The 18,863-nt window shown below is 35.1% G+C and overlaps 1 protein-coding gene across 4 annotated transcripts in view; it reads left to right on the forward strand.

The window, feature by feature from the left end:
• ADK (adenosine kinase) overlaps positions 1-18,863 on the forward strand; it is a 537,819-nt gene that overhangs the window by 419,126 nt on the left and 99,830 nt on the right. For all 4 annotated transcript variants that reach the window (XM_043598129.1, XM_043598131.1, XM_043598130.1 and 1 more), the window contains 2 exons: positions 8,269-8,304; positions 17,120-17,234. In XM_043598129.1, the coding sequence (XP_043454064.1) occupies positions 8,269-8,304; positions 17,120-17,234 (151 nt within the window). The remainder of the gene's footprint in view (positions 1-8,268; positions 8,305-17,119; positions 17,235-18,863) is intronic.

An 18,863-nucleotide genomic window follows, 5' to 3' on the forward strand; every position in this document is an offset into this window, starting at 1 on the left:
AAAGATTTTTCAGACATAAAAACTGAAAGTTTATCAGTAGGAGACCAGCACAAACCATTTAGGAAGACTCAGGTCCAAATGCTACCTATATCAATTACTGCTATGTGTTCTTGGTCATACTTTAATCTCTTTGAACCTTCAGATACTCATCTGTGAAATGAGAAACCTATTTTATGGGATTTTTATGAGGATCAAATGAGATAAGGAAAATAATAGACATTTGTTGAGTGTTTCCTTTGTGCCAAGCATATGTTATCTCATTAAAAATGAAATAAAATACCCAATAAGATGCTCACTGGTCTGAGAATTTTCTTATGCTATCATCTCTCCTCTTTCTTCACTAACTGAAAACCTCAGGTTATTCTAGAATTTAGCCCACGTAGCTAATCATTCAAATTTTGTCGAAATACTTTTCCTAACTTTGTTTTCTTTTAGTTACCACCATTAAATATGCTCAAAGTTGGGAATGAACAACTCTCCGTGCTATAATAGATTCATTAGCTAATAAATCACTTTTGTGAAAGGATTAGATATGTCCTAAGCTAAACCTAATATTTTGGGTTGTGTTTTCGCTGCCTAATGTTTTTTTCAGTCCAGTTTATTGAGGTCTAATTTATATACTGTCTATGTAACTTTTATTATAAACCGATTGGATAGGGGCCACAAATATCTTTATAGCTTATACTTTGCCCCACTGAGTTTTTGGCACTCAATAAACATTAAATAATATTTCTATTCAGCATTCTGCAGACAGAAAGCATATGGTAATAAATGTCAGAGCACAGGTTGAAAGTCCCCAAAAAGTTATGTGTTATACTCCTTGGAAAAGCCAGTACAGATATTTTTTCTGAATAAAATCTATTTTAAAAAGCAGTTCCCAGGCACATATTTTACTTAATGATTTTTCTCTACCCTTCCTTTACTTTATTTTCAAATTAAAACTTTTCCTCAGGGACACCTGGGTGGCTCAGTCAGTTAAGCATCCAACTCTTGATTTTGGCTCAGGTCACTCACAGTTTGTGAGTTTGAGCCCCACAGCATCAGGCTCTGCACTGACAGCACAGAACCTGCTTAGGATCCTCTCTCTCTGCCCCGCTCTGCTCATGCTCACCCTCCCTCTCTCCCTTTCAAAATAGACAAATAAAGTTAAAAAAAAATTTCCTCATAAGAACTAATATAATATTAAAAATAATATAATATTAATACAGTGTCATAAAAACTATATAAGTGATCTTTTTAAATAGCATAAAGAAATTCTTAGTCTGAAGGACAGCATGAGGAAATATTTAGAAGCTTAAGCAACATAAGTTTATGATGTATTGTATGAAAGGAAATAAACAGCAGTTAGTTCTTTATCATTAAATATCAGTATGACTTAGAAGTGTATCACTGCTATAGCTGTCGCAGACCTTATAATGGTATTAGACTTTGGCTCAATAATATTTTTCTCACCTGAGGATTCTGGCACTACTTAAATATCTTACTCTATTCTCAGTAAGGTAATCATTACTTCCAAATAATGAAAGACATTGTAAATTGAAGCTAGATGCCAAAAACAAATTTTATGCAAAAGATAATATATCCCCGTTTATCTGTATTGAAGAAATGGTTAACCATAATCAGTTAAACAAAACCATTTAGATAGCATGTATCTAAATTATCTTTCCATAATTTGCTCACCCTGTGATTGACCTGTTGACCACACTTAATTTGATTTGATTTTTGTGAGGATTTTTCTAAAGATTAACATAATCTGAGTGAGAAAATATCTTAATTGGGCCATGTTACATAACCTAAGGCTTAGGATTCTCATATATAAAATGTGGATAAGGATTCCAGACACAGCTTAACATGATGCCTCTAACTCAGAGTCTCTCAAAAGGCTGTAATCAAGATGTCAGCCATGGCTGTAATCATATTACTACTGGGGGAGAATCTACTTGCAAAATCACTCATATATCTGCTGCCAAACCTCAGATCCTCACCAGTTGTTAGCCATGGGCCTCTCCATAAGTGTACTTGTAACATGGCAGCTTTCCTCTAGGGCAGGAGCTGAGAGCATGTGAGCAAGAGAATAAACAAGGTATCCCATCACTTTTGTCATATATTTTTAGAAGCAAATCACTAGGTCCAGCACACACTCAAGGAGAGAAAATTATACAAAAATTTGAATACCAGCAGTCAAGGATCATTGGAAGCCAGTTTGGAGGCTGTCTACTACACATATGATCCACAGATAGGACAAATCATTGAATGTCCTCGGGAGGCTCTGGAACTTGTTTAAACTATCCTAAGATCTAATTAAGAACCTGAATTCAATAGGCGAAATGATTTTAATTTCACATTAAATATTCCATTGATTCCTAGCAACAGTCTAATGAAACAGGTATTATTGGCATCAATTTTATTGATCGAAACTGATACACTGAGTGTCTTGCTCAAAATTACATAGCAAATGAACTATAAAATTGCACCCTTAGTGTAGGTCTTCTGATTCTAAGCCCTGTACTCTTTCCATTTCGCTGAAACTGCTTCCTGACCAGTACTACCTTGCACTTAAAGCCATTCAAAAAGAACATTATGCATCTAAATGTATACATAAATATGTGAATTTTTTATATACAGAGAAAAATATATAACATTCTTAGACTCTCTACACCATACCATTTAAGATTCACAGTATTGTTTCAAATATTATTGAGTCAAAGTCCAATACCATCTAAGGTTTGCAACAGCTATAGCAGTGATACACCTCTAGGTTAATAGTATCTGTTAGTCTGAAAGTACACATGGGAGGACAGGGCGCCTGGGTGGTTCAGTCAGTTAAGCGTTTGACTCTGGATTTCAGCTCAGGTCATGATCTCATGGTTTGTAAGATCAAGACCTGTGTCGGGCTCTGTAATGACACAGTGTGGAGCCTGCTTAGGATTCTTTCTCTCTCCTTCTTTCTGCCCTTTCACCTCTCTCCTTTCTTTCTGCCCTTTCACCACTTACACGCGTGTGAGCACTCTCTCGCTCAAATAAACATTATAAAACTATATATAGGCAGTAAATACTTATTGAATGGAGAGATGAACAAAGTAAAAACAACTGGTTTGGTGACTCCATTCACCCTTGGCTTTTCTAAAAGCTCTAGACTCCTGTGACTTGAGTGAGGACCATGGGGGAACGCTTCAGTGAATTTTCTTCTTCCTCCTTGCACTGGAGCAACAAAGTAGTTTGTTTTGGATGGATAGGCAGCTTTCTGTGGATAGTGAGAAATTACCTTTCTTTGGTCCTGAGTTTGATATTCTTCCTTTTTGTTTCATTCCATGAAGTTTCAGCCTATACCACGACCCCTCATATCCGAGATCAAAAATAGAGTGGTAACATTAGCAAGCAGTTAATAGTTCTAACTGAGTTTGGAGCCTTCAAGTGCAGAGCAGGAAGTGTGAGGGCAAGGGTTATGAACTCTGGTGGGGGTGGTAGTCATACCCTTCAGATCACCCTGGAGAAAAGAGAGGTGAATTTTGTTTTTAAAGGTCTTTGCCCACTTCTCAAAATAACTTTGTGGTATGTTTAATAAGAATGTAGAAAATTACCTTTCTTGGGGCACGTGGGTGGCTCAGTCGGTTGAGCGTCTGACTTCGGCTCAGGTCATGATCTTGCAGTTTGTGAGTTCGAGTCCCGCGTCCGGCTCTGTGCTGACAGCTCACAGCCTGGAACCTGCCCCATATTCTGGGTCTCCCTCTCTCTCTGCCCCTCCCCCAGTAACTCTCTCTCTCTCTCTCTCTCTCTCTCTCTCTCTCCTTCAAAAATAAATAAACATTTTTTTAAAAATTTTAATGAAAATTACCTTTCTTTATAGAAGCAAAACAATAGTTCTTACAACAAAGAAGTAAATTTCACAAATCAGAGGATACAAGGTCAATATACAGAAATCATTTGCATTTCCTATATAGCTAGTAACCAATAACTTCAATAACCATAATTGAAATAAGAATATGGACAAGTTACCATTTTAATTTAATATTGATTACAGGTCATTCTACTTTATAAATTAAAACTGGGGTGTTATCAAACTATAAAGAAAACAGTTTTTTTCCTCAATTGAATAAAAAGGAAATAACTCTTTGATACACACAAACATGCTCTTGAGTTTCTTCTTCCTTTCCTGTATAATCTGAGGATTGTGCTTTTTAATAGTGGCTTGCTAATCCTTTTTAATAGCTCATAAAGTAAGTATTCCGTAGTTTTTATTAACCTTGAATTTCAGCCTCTTTTTTTCTTAAACCTCAAAACCTACATATTTGGTTGCTGTTTGACTAGCACCCTTTTAGCCTGGTCGATGAAGCAGCAAGCCTACTGCAAATCCTAAATAACGTGGTGTAGATGAGAGCCTGAGACTTTAATTACATGTCATTTTACTCACAACACTCAATTCCAGGAAGGAAAAAATGACTTTGCTGTTGTAAAAGACATATTATGTGAGTATCATTCATTGTAAACCAAAAATGATACTGTATTAGAGCATAGACAACAATGGGAACTAATTCTGAAAATGTGACCTGTCTGGGAAACTGAATAATAGTGAAAGTTATCAAAATGGAAAGAAGTGTTAATGTGAAATCCAGCCTTCTCAGAAATACTCTTTCCTGGCCTGTTTGGTTTTGCTTTTGTTGCTTGTCATGCATGAATGAAAGTGCTACATACACTCTCAGGGGAGTAGGAAAGCCTCTGTCGGTTGTTTATTTCCTTAATCCCTCCTCCTTTGTGATTTTTGATGTCAGATCTAAAATGGAAAGCCTGTAAATATAATGATTATCACATGGATAATCACCTGCATTAGGAACCGCCCTGCTTCTCTATTCTAACCCTAGCTGTTCTCCACACGTCACATCCACTCTGCGGTTGGATTTTAACCTGACTGCTTCATTAGATTTGTGAAACTCAGTGCGTGGCGCCCTGGGGCAGCACAGATGGGGACATGCTTGTTTTCTTTTCTCACTTTCACTGCAAAGACACACTAAAAAGTCCTTTTCAATTTAGTGTGATCAGTTCACTTGGAATTAACCCTGATATTTGGAACCTGCCTTACTCTTCTGCCAACTGTCTATACCCCCTTTTCCTTCCCTACTTTCAGACCTACTGCCTTTTCTTTTTGTCCTTCCATGCAGTGAATCTGAGGACTAAAATTCTGGTTAAATTCTGACTGGGTCAAACTGTTCCCCTGTGTTGTTTTATTTGTTTTGCTGGGAGGGAAAAATAAATGTTGTTCCATCATTGTATCTGCAAACACCTTCAAATCAGAGGTTAGCTGTGGGAAAAGTCTGCAGTGATGTGAGCCAGCTGCCTTCTCTAATGGACTGACTGGGGGCACCAGCTCAAGATCAAAAGAAGGTGGGAGGAAGTCAGGAGATAAGATCTTTTTAAGCCATAGAACAAGTGCTTAGCTTTTCAGTGATAGGGCACAGCTCTGCAAACCTGTATGAGGGGGTGCTAAGATAAAAAACTGAGTTGACTTTTTTTCAGCATGTCCTTCCTCAATCAGAATATGTTGGCGCTTTGAATAGTTTACAGATCTGGAAGTGTCCTAGGGAATTGTTTCCTTAAAGAATAATGATCTGACATTTATATATGTGTCTTCTTGCAATTAGTTCTACTATACCATAGCAGATCATAGTTAATTTCTTCTTATATCTGTGTGAGCAAAACTGGACATTAAAAAAGCAATTTAACTACTATATGTTGAATTTTGAGTTTTATGCCTTAGTGCAGTTTTAGTCATATGGATCCTTTTATTATTATTATTATTATTATTATTATTATTATTTTAGAGAAAGAGAGCACACACACACATGAGCTGAGGAGAGAGACAGAGGGAGAGAGAGAATCTCAAGCAGGCTCCACACTCAGCACAGAGCCCAATGTGGGTCTCAATCCCACGACCCTGGGATCATGACCTGAGCTGAAATCAAGAGTCAAATGCACAACTGACTGAGCTACCTAAGCACCCCCATACAGATTCTTCATATTAATTTTGTCTTATAGTTCTCTGGGCTTCTTTCATGCCTCTGATGAAGATCTATATAAATGAGTCGTTGTAGCAGAGCTTTCAGTTGTCTTTTTGATAAAAGAATTATCTTGGTTAATTCTTGGATTGGACAGCTTGGAAAAATATTACATTGATATCATTTGAAACTTCTTTTCCTTGACAGGCCAGCAAATATTATCGACTGTGTGGTGTATAAGTACTATTATAAGCAAATTGTCAGAGGCTTGCCTGGACCAATTGTTAAGTTCATAATTCAGTTTTTTTAATCTACCTCACTAAGGCTAACTCAATCAGCTTTATGCTTCCCTAGCAAACAGCCTAAGGAATTGTACTTTCAGCCTATCACTTTCTGTTAACTTAAGTGTTTAGCTTGTAGTCATCTATTTCAACCTTTTCAAACCCTGAAAATGGGTCTTCAAATCTATATGTCATTAGTACCTCGGACCATAAGAGTGCATACATACTTCTTTTCCCAGCGTTTTCCTTAACATGTAGATAGTACACAGATTTGTGCTAGAGACACTGACTTACTTTCTGCCTTACATGGTTTGGTGCGGCAGTCGCTTCAGTTGAGTTGGATCTGCTCACTACTCAGGCTCAAATCCCATCCTTCTATTAATATCTCTTGGCAAAGATAATTTTGGAGGAATGTAAGTTAAGATGTAGAGGCTCTTGACAGTTGTCTGCAGTTTTTTTTTTTCATTTTCAAGAGGGAAGTTAAGTTGAAAAGTAATATTGCTTCTATTTTCTGTATCAGTCCTAAAATTAAAATATATGCAGAGTACAGAAAGAGAAAGGGTTTGCTTACACAGATGTGTTTTTGTAATTTGATAGCCTGTATTAAGAGCGTTAGTGGTTATAGTAATGTTCATCAGATTGTGCCCTTAAGATATTTAGGAATCAAGAAAAACATTGTGAATTTAAAATTTTTAACTATTTTTTTTAATGTTCAACTTCTGTCACCCCTGTCATCTATATAAAAGAGAAATTGGGGAGGAGGTAGACTGTTTGCTATAAAAGTTTTTAAACAGACAAAGTAAAAATACTGAATACATCTAGATTTAATCATTGTTAACATTTTGCCATTTTTACTTCACTTTAATTTTTTAAAGTATTATTAAGTAAATTACACATGTCATGTCATTTTATTTCTAAATGCTTCAGAATAAACCTCTAAAATTAAGGACATTTACCTTATCAAGTTAATAATTCCTATCATTATCGCCATCCTGTTTCATTATCAAATTTCTCTAATTGTCCCCAAAATGCCTTTCCTGGATGGTTTGTTCAAAACAGGATTCAGTTAAGGTCTGTACATTGATCTTGGTCATTTTTCCCTTCCCCAGGTTATCATAAGATTGATTTATTGAAGAGACCAAGCTATTTGTCTTATAGAATGTCCTACTTTATGGATTTTTCCATTTGCTTTCTCATTGTATCATTTAACTTGTTCTCCTATCCTCTGTATTTTCTGTAGACTGCTAGTTATTCAATTAAAGTTTTGAGTAATTAATGTCACAAATGAGGTCAGAAAACTTTATAGGTGATGCTGTGTCCTTTATACTGCATCGTAACAGAAGGCACAGAATATTTGGTGATTCCACTATTAATGGCAAAAACTGATAGGATTGATCACTGGGATAAAGTGATGACAGCTTGATCCTCGCATTATAAAGTTATACTTTGCTCCCCGTGACCAGCATATGATATGTGATATTTTGGTTCCATGAAACACCCAGCTTCCTGTCATCCTTTCACCTAATGAATTTAGCATCTATTGATGATCCTTGCCTGAATAAATTTCATTAGGGATTGCAAAATGATGATTTTATGAATCTATACATTTATTAGTAGACATTCTTCTCTACAGAAGAGCTTTCTGAAAGGTATTGTTTCAATTAAAAACACAACCACCAGTATGTTCCTTAGGTTTCAAATGATTGTCTTTCTTTGCTGGGGTCAAAACACCTGAACTCACTGTGACAGCTACAGTAAAAACACGCACTACATCTTCTTTATTCCAACTTGTGAAGTGTGTTGACATTATGCTGCCTTTTTTTTTTTTCATGCCAAGGGAAAAAGAAATCTTTTTTGGCGTAAGAATAAAAATTGAACTATGTGGGTATATTGAGATAATTGTGTAAAAAGAAGACTGTATGAATGAGTTTCAAAATGGATTATTTCTTCATTACCTAGCACTTTATAATTAACTGTTCTTTTTTTTTTTATTTCAGGAAGCTGCCACTTTTGCTAGAGAGCAAGGCTTTGAGGTGAGTTAACCCACAATTGCACACTAAACAGATCCTAAAGGTTTTTTCTAGCTGATAATGAAGTTCTTTTGGACAGTGATTGATGTGCTATTATACTCTCAGAGCCTCGCAGCAGTTGCCATGGAAACTTGGCAGTCGTCATGGTTTCTTTGTTCTGCCAGCACAGTGTTATGACGCACTCTGCTAGGTCTGCACCCAACATCGCCTACAGATGTTATTTATTGAATTTTGAAAAGCCTCTTGGGAAGCCAAGAGGTTGGGCACGGTTTCAAGCTGCCTCTGCAGATATGGGGCCTGTCAGTTTGTTCAGTTAAAAAGCTACCTCATTAGCTGTATTACATTTCATAAGGATTCACTGCTAAAGCAGTGGTGGAGCAAGACTAAATAGTGAAATATAATGTCATTTAAATAATTTCACCCCTACCACATGTAGATTATCATTATGCAAATTAATTTCCAAAGGTTGTACTTAACAGTTGTTAGGGACTGATTAATTTAAATCCCACTCATATAAACTTCCTGTTTTAATCTTCTTTTTTCTTCTCTCTCTCTCTCTCTTTTTCTTGCATAAATGTATATAAATTTTCTGAAACCAAATATCAATAATTGGTTTTAATTTCTAGGTCCTAATTTTGTTTTCCTAGTAGAAATATTAGCTGTCAAGATTCAAAACTCCATGTGGTTGTTGTTGGCAAAATTAAGACAGATAACACCATGTTTTTATCTATATAATATCTATCTTCCAGTTGATTATTAGAAAACATTGACTTTAATCTGAACCCAGGTTAACTGACAGAGAATTCATAAACTGAGTTTATAAGTTTTATGACTCTCATATGTATTGAGCCAGAACTATGTAGAATGCTGTGTTCTGTACAGCAACTTGGAATGTTGCATGGTAGTAATTTTAAAAAATTAAACTAACTATTTACATGCTCAGTATTGTTGACCATCTAGAAAACCTGTGAGCATTGATTGGATGTATCAGTAATCTCACTTTGAACTGTTCAGAGAAAAGTGTTGTATGAATTTGTGATGGAACAGTTATTTAAATGTACTAAAGGAAGATTCATTATCGAGCAACAGAGTAATACACATGCATGTTATCCATGTCATACATAGGACTTGACAGCCAGACATAAAGCTTCCTCTTCTTGGAGGAAGACATTGAATTTGTGGTATAAGTATTCTATGAAAAAACTAGATCCTATGCAAACTAACTTTTTCTGTTTTCTACTAACTGGCATCATATTAACCTTTGCATTAATTCTTATTTACTGATTCTAGAATTGTTTCTTTTTACCATAAATCTGCCATAATTGATTACAGCATATAAACCAAGTGATGATGTTTATAATAGTATATTTTACTACCTTCTAACATAGCAAAACTGCTCTGTTGGTAATGTTGACAGTAATATGTTAGATTAGATAAAGCACACCATGTCTTGATGTGTCCCTTCATGAGTTTCCTAAAATACTCCAAGCATTGTAGAATATATAAGAGCCATGAGTAGAATATTTTTGTTAATAAATATAACCCATATGTGGAATCCTATCTAGAGGAATTCAGTGATTTTAAAATGTCATTAAATTTTCCTTAGTCCATTAGACAGTAATAGGAAAGCATAAATTTGAAGCTTGGTGTTTTTAAAGAATCAAAAAAGAATAAATCACTTTATCTTAACACTTTAATATCTATAGAATCGCTTCTCAGCCTTTTGGCTAAGATCAAGTGTAATACCTATAGAAATGTGTCAGTGCTCTCAGGTCTACTGTGACAAACTAGACAAAATCTGCATTTTATCCCTCTCAACTTTAATTTTACCTCTAAACTGGGGCATGAGTGAGGAAAGAAATGAAAAGATTAAAAAGAAAGGTGAGCATTTTTTTTTCTACTGGCTCTGCTATTCTACCATCATTTCTATTATAAATCCCAATCAGTTCCCAAAGCCGCTGAATATTGCAACTAGTGATATGTCTGTTAACAGACCAGTCCAAAAGCCTCTAAAAATAACCAGTATTTATTCATCAGGAAATATCTTCAGTAGCATTGTTTGTGATATTCTGGTTAGCTTCTCTGCAAATTTTAGATAATCTTTCTTTTTTAAAAAATCTTTAATCTTTAAAATGAATTGGGCAATTTTCAGTAAGAAGAGGCAGCTTAGGAGGGCACTGGAGAATGAGATAAAAACTGGAGCTGGGCAAAGCACAAAGCAGAAGAGAGAGGAGATATATATATATATATATATATATATATATATATATATATATATATATATATATATATATATATGATGGAAAATTGCATAGTGCCTGATTCAAATGACAGACCTGCTAAGAATTTAAAATGACAATTCTTGAGGTAAAAAGTTTCATGAGGCCTTTTATTATTCTGGGAAATCAGTTCAGACTGCAATGTGTTTTTAAATCTACTTTATCTTGAACTGAACCAATTAAAGGTTTATATTTTTAGAACCCAAATAAAAATAAGATACTTAAAAATATGTTTCATTATTAAACCTTTTAAAAGCAGTATTGAAAATTGATTTAAATTAAATAAAGAAAATACCTCCAAAACTTAAATATAATATTCTTTGTATTTTCATCCTTTGTGCAATAGACTATGTGCCAAATGATGAAAATAATACATACCTTCTCTGCTGAGTCATTTATTCAGTTTTACTCCAAGCAATGAATTTTAGTTTTATTTTAGATCTCTAAGATACATTACTTCTGACCATAGAGAAAACAAAGCAATCGTTTTCCCTTTTCCAACTTTCCCACAGCCCCTGACTCTATCCAGAGGATCCTAGGCTTGTAATCTGTATCTGACCATTGATGACTGTATGATCTTATACCACTGAGACAGGAAAGTTTTGAATTGTGCTATCCAATACAGCATCTGTTAGCCACAAAATTAATTAAAATTAAATAAAATTTAAAATTCAGTTCCTAAATCTCAGTAGACAGATTTCAAGTGCTCTCTATAGCCTTTGTAGCTTGGGACTGCCATATTAGTACAGATATAGATCATATCTACCATCACAGAAAATTCCATTGATCAGCATTGGATAGAAAGTCCATAGAGTATTCAGGAGGTATTGATTCCCAAAGAATTCTCCAAAAGTTTTCTGAGGTTCTTGTGTTCCTCACAAATGCAAAGGATACAATGAATGATCACCTAGAGTTTCTGGAAATAAGACACTAAGTTAGGTCCTGCTGGCTAAGAGAGTACAATGCAGCTTTTCTAGGTGACTAAGTCCCCAAAGAGGACAGTTTTTTTTTATTAAATATATTTTATTGTCAAATTGGTTTCCATACAACACCCAGTGCTCATCCCAACAGGTGCCCTCAAAGAGGACAGTTTTATTTTTTTTTTAATTTTTTTAACGTTTTTATTTATTTTTGAGACAGAGAGAGACAGAGCATGAATGGGAGAGAGGCAGAGACAGAGGGAGACACAGAATCAGAAGCAGGCTCCAGGCTCTCAGCCATCAGCCCAGAGCCCGACGCGGGGCTCAAACTCATGGACCGTGAGATCGTGACCTGAGCTGAAGTCGGACGCTTAACCGACTGAGCCACCGAGGCGCCCCAAAGAAGACAGTTTTAAAACAGTAGATTAACAGAAAGAGATAAGATAGTCTTTTAATTATCTTCATTTAATCATTTGTTCATTCAGTCAATAGTTACTGAGCACTAACTTGGGCCTAACACTCTGATAGACCCTAAACTCAAGATAGAAGTGACCAGAGAGTATACTGTGAAGGAGAACATGGGAGGGGTTCTTATTTTAGATATGATAGTCATAGAATGACTCTCTGAGGAAAGTAAAACTTGAAAAATATGGATATCTAGCATTGACAGAAAAAAAAAAACAAAGAAACAACAGGGAAACAAATTTCAAACAGAGGGAACAAGAGTACACAGGCCCCCAAAGGAGAAGGAGCATAATGTACTGTGTAGTCCAAGAGCTGAGAGAAGGCCAATGTGCCTGGAATGAAGAAAGGAGAAAGAGGTAGTAGGAGATAAGACTGGACACTGACACATCATGTGCGCGCCATAATTATTATAGGAGTTTCTATTTGGAAAACAAAAGAATGTGATATGGTTAAGTGAGGCACTGTGGGAACCCCACAATTGGTATTCTCTAGGAGTAGCTAGATTGTGACAGTATTAACATGTGTATCATCAGCTTGTTAAAAATGGAATGAAGAGGGTATATTCTTTAATTTGGAAGACAATGCTAAATTTAAGGTGTGTGATCACCAGTGACAATAAAAGCATAATTTAGCATTTATAAAATGCTTCACAGTTTATGAAACCTTTTCCAACATATAATTAATACATTTAATATTCACACAAGCCTTTTGGGGTTAAGTGGGGCATGTATTGCCCTATCAGTTCAACAGATGGAAAATAGGCTACATGACTTGTGCAGGATCACACATAGCTAATATATAATGGAGCCAGAACCAGAGCCAACTCTTTAAGTCTTGTACTCTTTACTATACAAACTACACTTCTTTCTTTCTCACATCCTAACATATTGGAGGAGGAGATTAGATTTCCAAATGACCTTGGAAAATGAAAAATATCTTGAAAGTTAAAAACTGAAATCACTAGGGTAAAATACAAGCCAGAATAATTAAGAGGAAAAAAATAGCAAACTTAAATACAGGATCATCAGTGACTTGTGCATGTGACAGAAAAATGATTTCAATTGAACATGCTATCATTTTGTGATAACAACAGAAAACACATTGCCAGAATTCAAAGAAGCAGTATAATCTGTGGAGCATGGAATATTGGTTAAGGGTATAATTTCTGGAGTCAGGCTTTGTAGGTGCTAGCCCTGGTTGTACACTTAGAATATTTATGACCTTAAGAAGCTTCTTAACTTCTCCGTGACTCAATGTCTTCACCTACAAAATGAGGATATAGTAATAATACCTACTGCCATAGAAGTTAAGATTTAATGAGCACTTTAGAGCTACATACATGGCTCATAACTAAATTATATGAGCTTTCTTCTACTCTTTCCCCTTTTTCCTTTTTCTCCTCCCTTATTAGATACTATAATTGAATTCCCAATACTCAAAACTCTTGAGGTCCTTTCTAGAGATTTTGGGGCAACCGCAGGATATGAGTTTTGGAGAGTATTAAAGATGGTTATTAGAGGAAAGAAATGAACATTTATTAAGTACTTAGCACTTGTTAAATATGGCATTTAGCTCTTTCACTTACCTTCTTTCATCCTCACAACAATTATTTTCAACTTTTTATTTTGAAATAATTCTAGAAGTAATTCTAGACTTAGAAAATTTGCAAAACTAGTACACTCAGCTTTCCCTAATGTAACATCTTACACCGGTGAAGGTATATTGATCAAAACCAGAAAATTAACATTAGTGTGATACTGGTAACTGAACTACAGTCCTTCTTCTGATTTCACCAGTTTCTTCTTAATTTCTTTTCTCTGTTCAAGAATCTAATCCAGGAAAACAAATTGCATTTGTCATGTCTCCTTTGTCTCTTCCTATCTGTGACAGTTTCTCATTCTTTTCTTGTTCATGATCTTGATCCTTTTGTTTTTTTTTTTTGTTTGTTTGTTTGTTTTTAATTTTTTTTTCAACGTTTATTTATTTTTGGGACAGAGAGAGACAGAGCATGAACGGGGGAGGGGCAGAGAGAGAGGGAGACACAGAATCAGAAACTGGCTCCAGGCTCCGAGCCATCAGCCCAGAGCCTGACGCGGGGCTCGAACTCCCGGACCCCGAGATCGTGACCTGGCTGAAGTCGGACGCTTAACTGACTGCGCCACCCAGGCGCCCCTGATCTTGATCCTTTTGAAGAATACTTGTCAATCATTTTATAGAATATCCCTCAGTTTGAGTTTCTCTGATATTTTCTGTTAATTAAGTTGAGGGTATGCAATTTTGCCAGAGATACCACAGAGGTGATTTGCCCTTCTCAGTGCATCATTATCAGGAATATAAATGATGTCCCATTGTCTTACTTATTTGTCTTACTTATTGTTGGTGACATTAACTTTCGTCACTGGGTTAAGGTGGTATTTGCCAGTTTATTTTTTGTAAAGTTACTATTTTATCACTGCATTTGATAAACATCTTGATGATATTTGGGGACTGTACAAAAATCTTGTTTCACCTACTAATTAAAATTTGTAATGAGTAAGTATCTTAGGGGAAATACTTTGAGACTATGCACATATCCTGATTCTCTTCAAATTTTTGCCCACTAATTCTAAGCATATTTCTTTCTTTTTTAAAATGTTTATTTATTTATTTTGAGAGAGAAAGAGCAAAGGAGAGACAGAGAGAGAGGGAGAGAGAGAGAATCCCAAGCACTCTGCATGGTATCAGCACAGATATCAGAACTCGAACCCACAAACTGCAAGATGAGCTGGAACCAGGAATTGGACACTTAACTGTCTGAGCCACCCAGGCACCCCACTTCCCAACATCTTTTAGCATAAATATTTTCTTAGTTTTATAGATGAGGAAGTGCAGCCTCACAGAGGTTTATTTACCTACTCAAAGTACACAGATCTAGGTGTGTCACACTCTCAAGTCCTTGTAATTTCATAATTCTGTTAAGATGCTAGCGCAAGTATAAGAGAGAAGAATCTATGGGGAGGTGGGGGTGGCTGTAGAACTAGGAATATATAACTTTGAGAAAACAAAATTGAGGTTTTAAGAAAAGTTTCCATCCTAGATTGGGCTCAACTATTGAAGCCAAAGCAGTGGCTCTTCGAGGCACAGTAAGAAATTTAGATCTGGTATTACTGACAGTGATTCCAGAGTGACAGAAGGATTTTGTATGAACCGTGGACATGGATACAATTAGAATAAAGTTTAACCATTCTGTAAAGATTTGTGTTTTATATTTGGGAAATTTATTTCAATCTTGAATTGCCAGTTTTATAAAATTTAATTTGAGACATAAGAAAGGTTTCTTTGATTAAGTTACTCAAACTCCCATAAAATATATATATCTTCCCATTGGCCAGAAGACAACTGTGGAATCTCATTCTTAATTTATTCCTTATACCACATTGAAGAAAGACCTCTATTTAAAAAACATCCACTACATATATCGGATTCTGATGATGATTGATTGATTGAATGTGGCTCTGGGCTTTGCCCCTTTATCTTTATTAAATATGAACTGTACCCAATCAAGCAAAAATCCAACAGTAGTAAAACTTAAGTGTGCTGAGGAGATTGGGAGAATATATGTCAGTCATTTTAATTAATGTATACATTTATTTGAGAGAGTGAAAATGTCATTATGTGGCCTTTGTTTTTCTTTTTTAGTCCTTTCAGCTGTTACTAGTCATTTCTGATAGTCTTTCCCTAAAACTGAGGGAATTCCTTTTCTCAGATATCAGAGTTCAGGCTTAGTTTTGTTCTAAAATAAGCAACCCAAAGTGAAACAGTCAGCATGTTTGAAAGGTCAGCCGCATTGTCTCACCATACGTGGCTATTCTTTTCAAAAACAGCAGTGGTCCGGAATTGTCATGTTAGGTGCAGTAGAAGCTTGGATTCATGTATTATCTAGAATTTCTTAAGTATGTAGTGAACAAACAACATAGAATATTTCACTAAAGATTTTCATACCTTTAAAAATGTCATAGTTGCTGATGTTCTTTGTAACCATTATGACTTGTCTACTTTGATTACCTAAATTTTTCTGTCCTGTATATTCTAATTCACTTCCTTGATACCACTCATATATTTCTCCTCTAGTATGTGTTTCTCTCTCCATAACTGTTTGAAACTACACACGAGAGAGTGCCAAAAAGGCCAAACCATGCATGGTTTAGAGGGCCACTGAATTCAGACATGGATTTTTAAATTATTTTAAAATGGCTGAAAACATGATTCTAAGAATCCTACTGATAATAGCTCAAGAGTTAGATTTCAAGTCAGAAGAGTTAAGATGTAAAACTTCATGGCCTATGTGATGTGAAAAATAGCATCAGTTTTCTAGAATTAATTTGTTATTTTTTTAACTTTATCTTCTTTAAATAAAATTAAGTCTGTAGGAAATAGCATCTCTTTCATTTTTCTTTGAAAATTTTGGCATTTTAGCAACATTATTTCCAGAGTCAGCATAATTCTGTAAACCTCTAAAATAATTCAATATTCCTTTTTTATTTTTTACAAATCTCTCTTTAATTGGAAATTTGAATATTGGCTATTTGCTGCTATTAAGAAATTATTAATTAAAAAAAATATACTAGTACGTGGTTATGTTTAAATCATTACCTCTCAGGGATATATAATAAAACATTTATGGATAACATTATTTTGTATCTGGGATTTGCTTGAGAATAATATGAAAGGCAAGTGGGTAAAACTATAGATAAAAATTATCACAAATTTAAAATTGTTGGGGCCACCTGGGTGGCTAGGTTGTTTAAGGGGCTGACTCTTGATTTCAGTTTAGGTCATGATCTCACAGTTTGTAGAATTGGGCCTAGCATCAGCTTGGGATTCTCTCTCTCCCTCTTTCTCTCTGCCCCTCCCCTGCTCATGGTCACACTCTTTCTTTCTTTCAAAATAAATGAATAAACTTTTTAAAAAAATAAATAAAATATTTTCAACTTGATGGTGGGTTCCTTGGAGGTTATTGTACTATTCTATTTACTTTTGTATGTAGTTAAAATTCTTATAGTAGGGGTACATATCTCTCCTATTTTGAGCATGAGAAGCTAAATCCTTAAACTACTAGTAAGTTTTGCTTTATTGTACTGGTTATGAGAACTTTTTCCTCTTCTCTATTAATAGACTGAAGACATTAAAGAAATAGCCAAAAAGACACAAGCTCTGCCAAAGGTGAATCCGAAGAGGCAGCGAATTGTGATTTTCACCCAAGGAAGAGAGGATACTATAATGGCTACAGGTACATGTGGAAATTATATGAGAAACCCAGTATTATGAAGATTAATTGTAACAAAATTCTATATTCTTGATATTATAATTTATTTGAAAATAGCATACTTTCTTTTCTGTTTTTTTACCACCTTCATGCATTTCACTGACCACATCCCCACCCCTGCCTTTGGCAAACACCTATCTGTTCTCTGTATTTATAAGTTCAGTTTTGGGTTTTTTTTATTTTTTGTTTGTTTCTTTGTTTTAGATTCCACATACAAATGAGATCATACAGTATTTTCTTTCTTTCTCTGAGTGATTTCACTTTGTATAATGCCCTCAAGGTTCATTCATATTGTTTAAATGGCAGGATTTTCTTCTCTTTTTTTTATGGCTGACTGATATTCCATTGTGTCTGTGTCCATTGGATACTTAGCTATTGTCTTAGCTATTATACATAGTGCTGCAATGAACATGGGGGCATAGATTTCTTTTTGAGTTAGTGTTTTTGTTTCTTTTGGATAAATACCCAGAAATGGAATTGCAGATCATATGGTAGTTCTATTTTTAATTTTTTGAGAAACGTTCATACTGTTTTTCTATAGCGACTGCACCAATTTACAGTCCCACCAACAGTACATAAGTGTTTCTTTTTCTCCGTGTCCTCACCAACATTTATTTCTTATCTTTTTGATAATAAGCATCCTAACAGCTGTGAGGTGATATCTCATTGTGGTTTTGATTTGCATTTCCCTGATGATTGCTGATGTTGAGCATCTTTTTGTGTACCTGTTGGCCATCCATAATAATGATCTAGTTTCATTCTTTTGCATGTGGCTGTACAATTTTCCCAGCACCATCTATTGAAGACTGTCCCTTCCCCATTGTATATTTTTTACTTTTTTGTCATAAATTAATTAATCATTTAGGGATGGGTTTATTTCTGGACTCTCTGTTATGTTCCATTGATACATGTGTCTGTCTGTTTTTATGTAAGTACCATACTGATTTGATTACTAGATCTAATATAGTTTGAAATCAGGAAGTGTGATGCCTCCAACCTTGCTCTTCTTTCTCAAGATTGCTTTGACTATATAGGGTCTTTTGTATTTCTTTTGATGGTTAGTTGGTTGGGGTTCTTTTTTACTATTTTTACCCTCCCCTCCCCCCACCCAGACTCTTTTTGTGGTTCTGTATAAATTTTAAGGTTGTTTGTTCTATTTCTGTGAAAATGTACCTTTTGTAGTGTTTTTATTTTAATTTATTTTAAGTTTACTTATTTATTTTGAGAGAGAGAGAAAGCAGGAGAGGGGCAGAGAAAGAGAGGGAGAGAGAGAATCTCAAGCAGGCTCTACACCATCAGCATGGAGCACATGTGGGGCTTGAACTCACAAACTATATCATGACCTGAGCCAAAGTTGGACACTTAACCTACTGAGCCACCCAGATGCCTCTGTTCTTATTTTAATAAGTAAACCTACCTTCTATCTCAGTAGAAAAGATTTCATTTTCAAGAAGGTAATTTATTAAAATTCAGTTGAGTAAATCCACTTTGATTTAGTTTATTTACTTTAATATTTTGGGAATATTGTCAGTCTAATAATGTCTTTCCTAAAAAAAAAGTCTTACTTAGTAAATTCCTGTGCTTGCTTAAATG

Source organism: Prionailurus bengalensis, chromosome D2 (genome assembly GCF_016509475.1).
Source record: "Prionailurus bengalensis isolate Pbe53 chromosome D2, Fcat_Pben_1.1_paternal_pri, whole genome shotgun sequence".
Taxonomy (NCBI): Eukaryota; Metazoa; Chordata; class Mammalia; order Carnivora; family Felidae; genus Prionailurus; species Prionailurus bengalensis.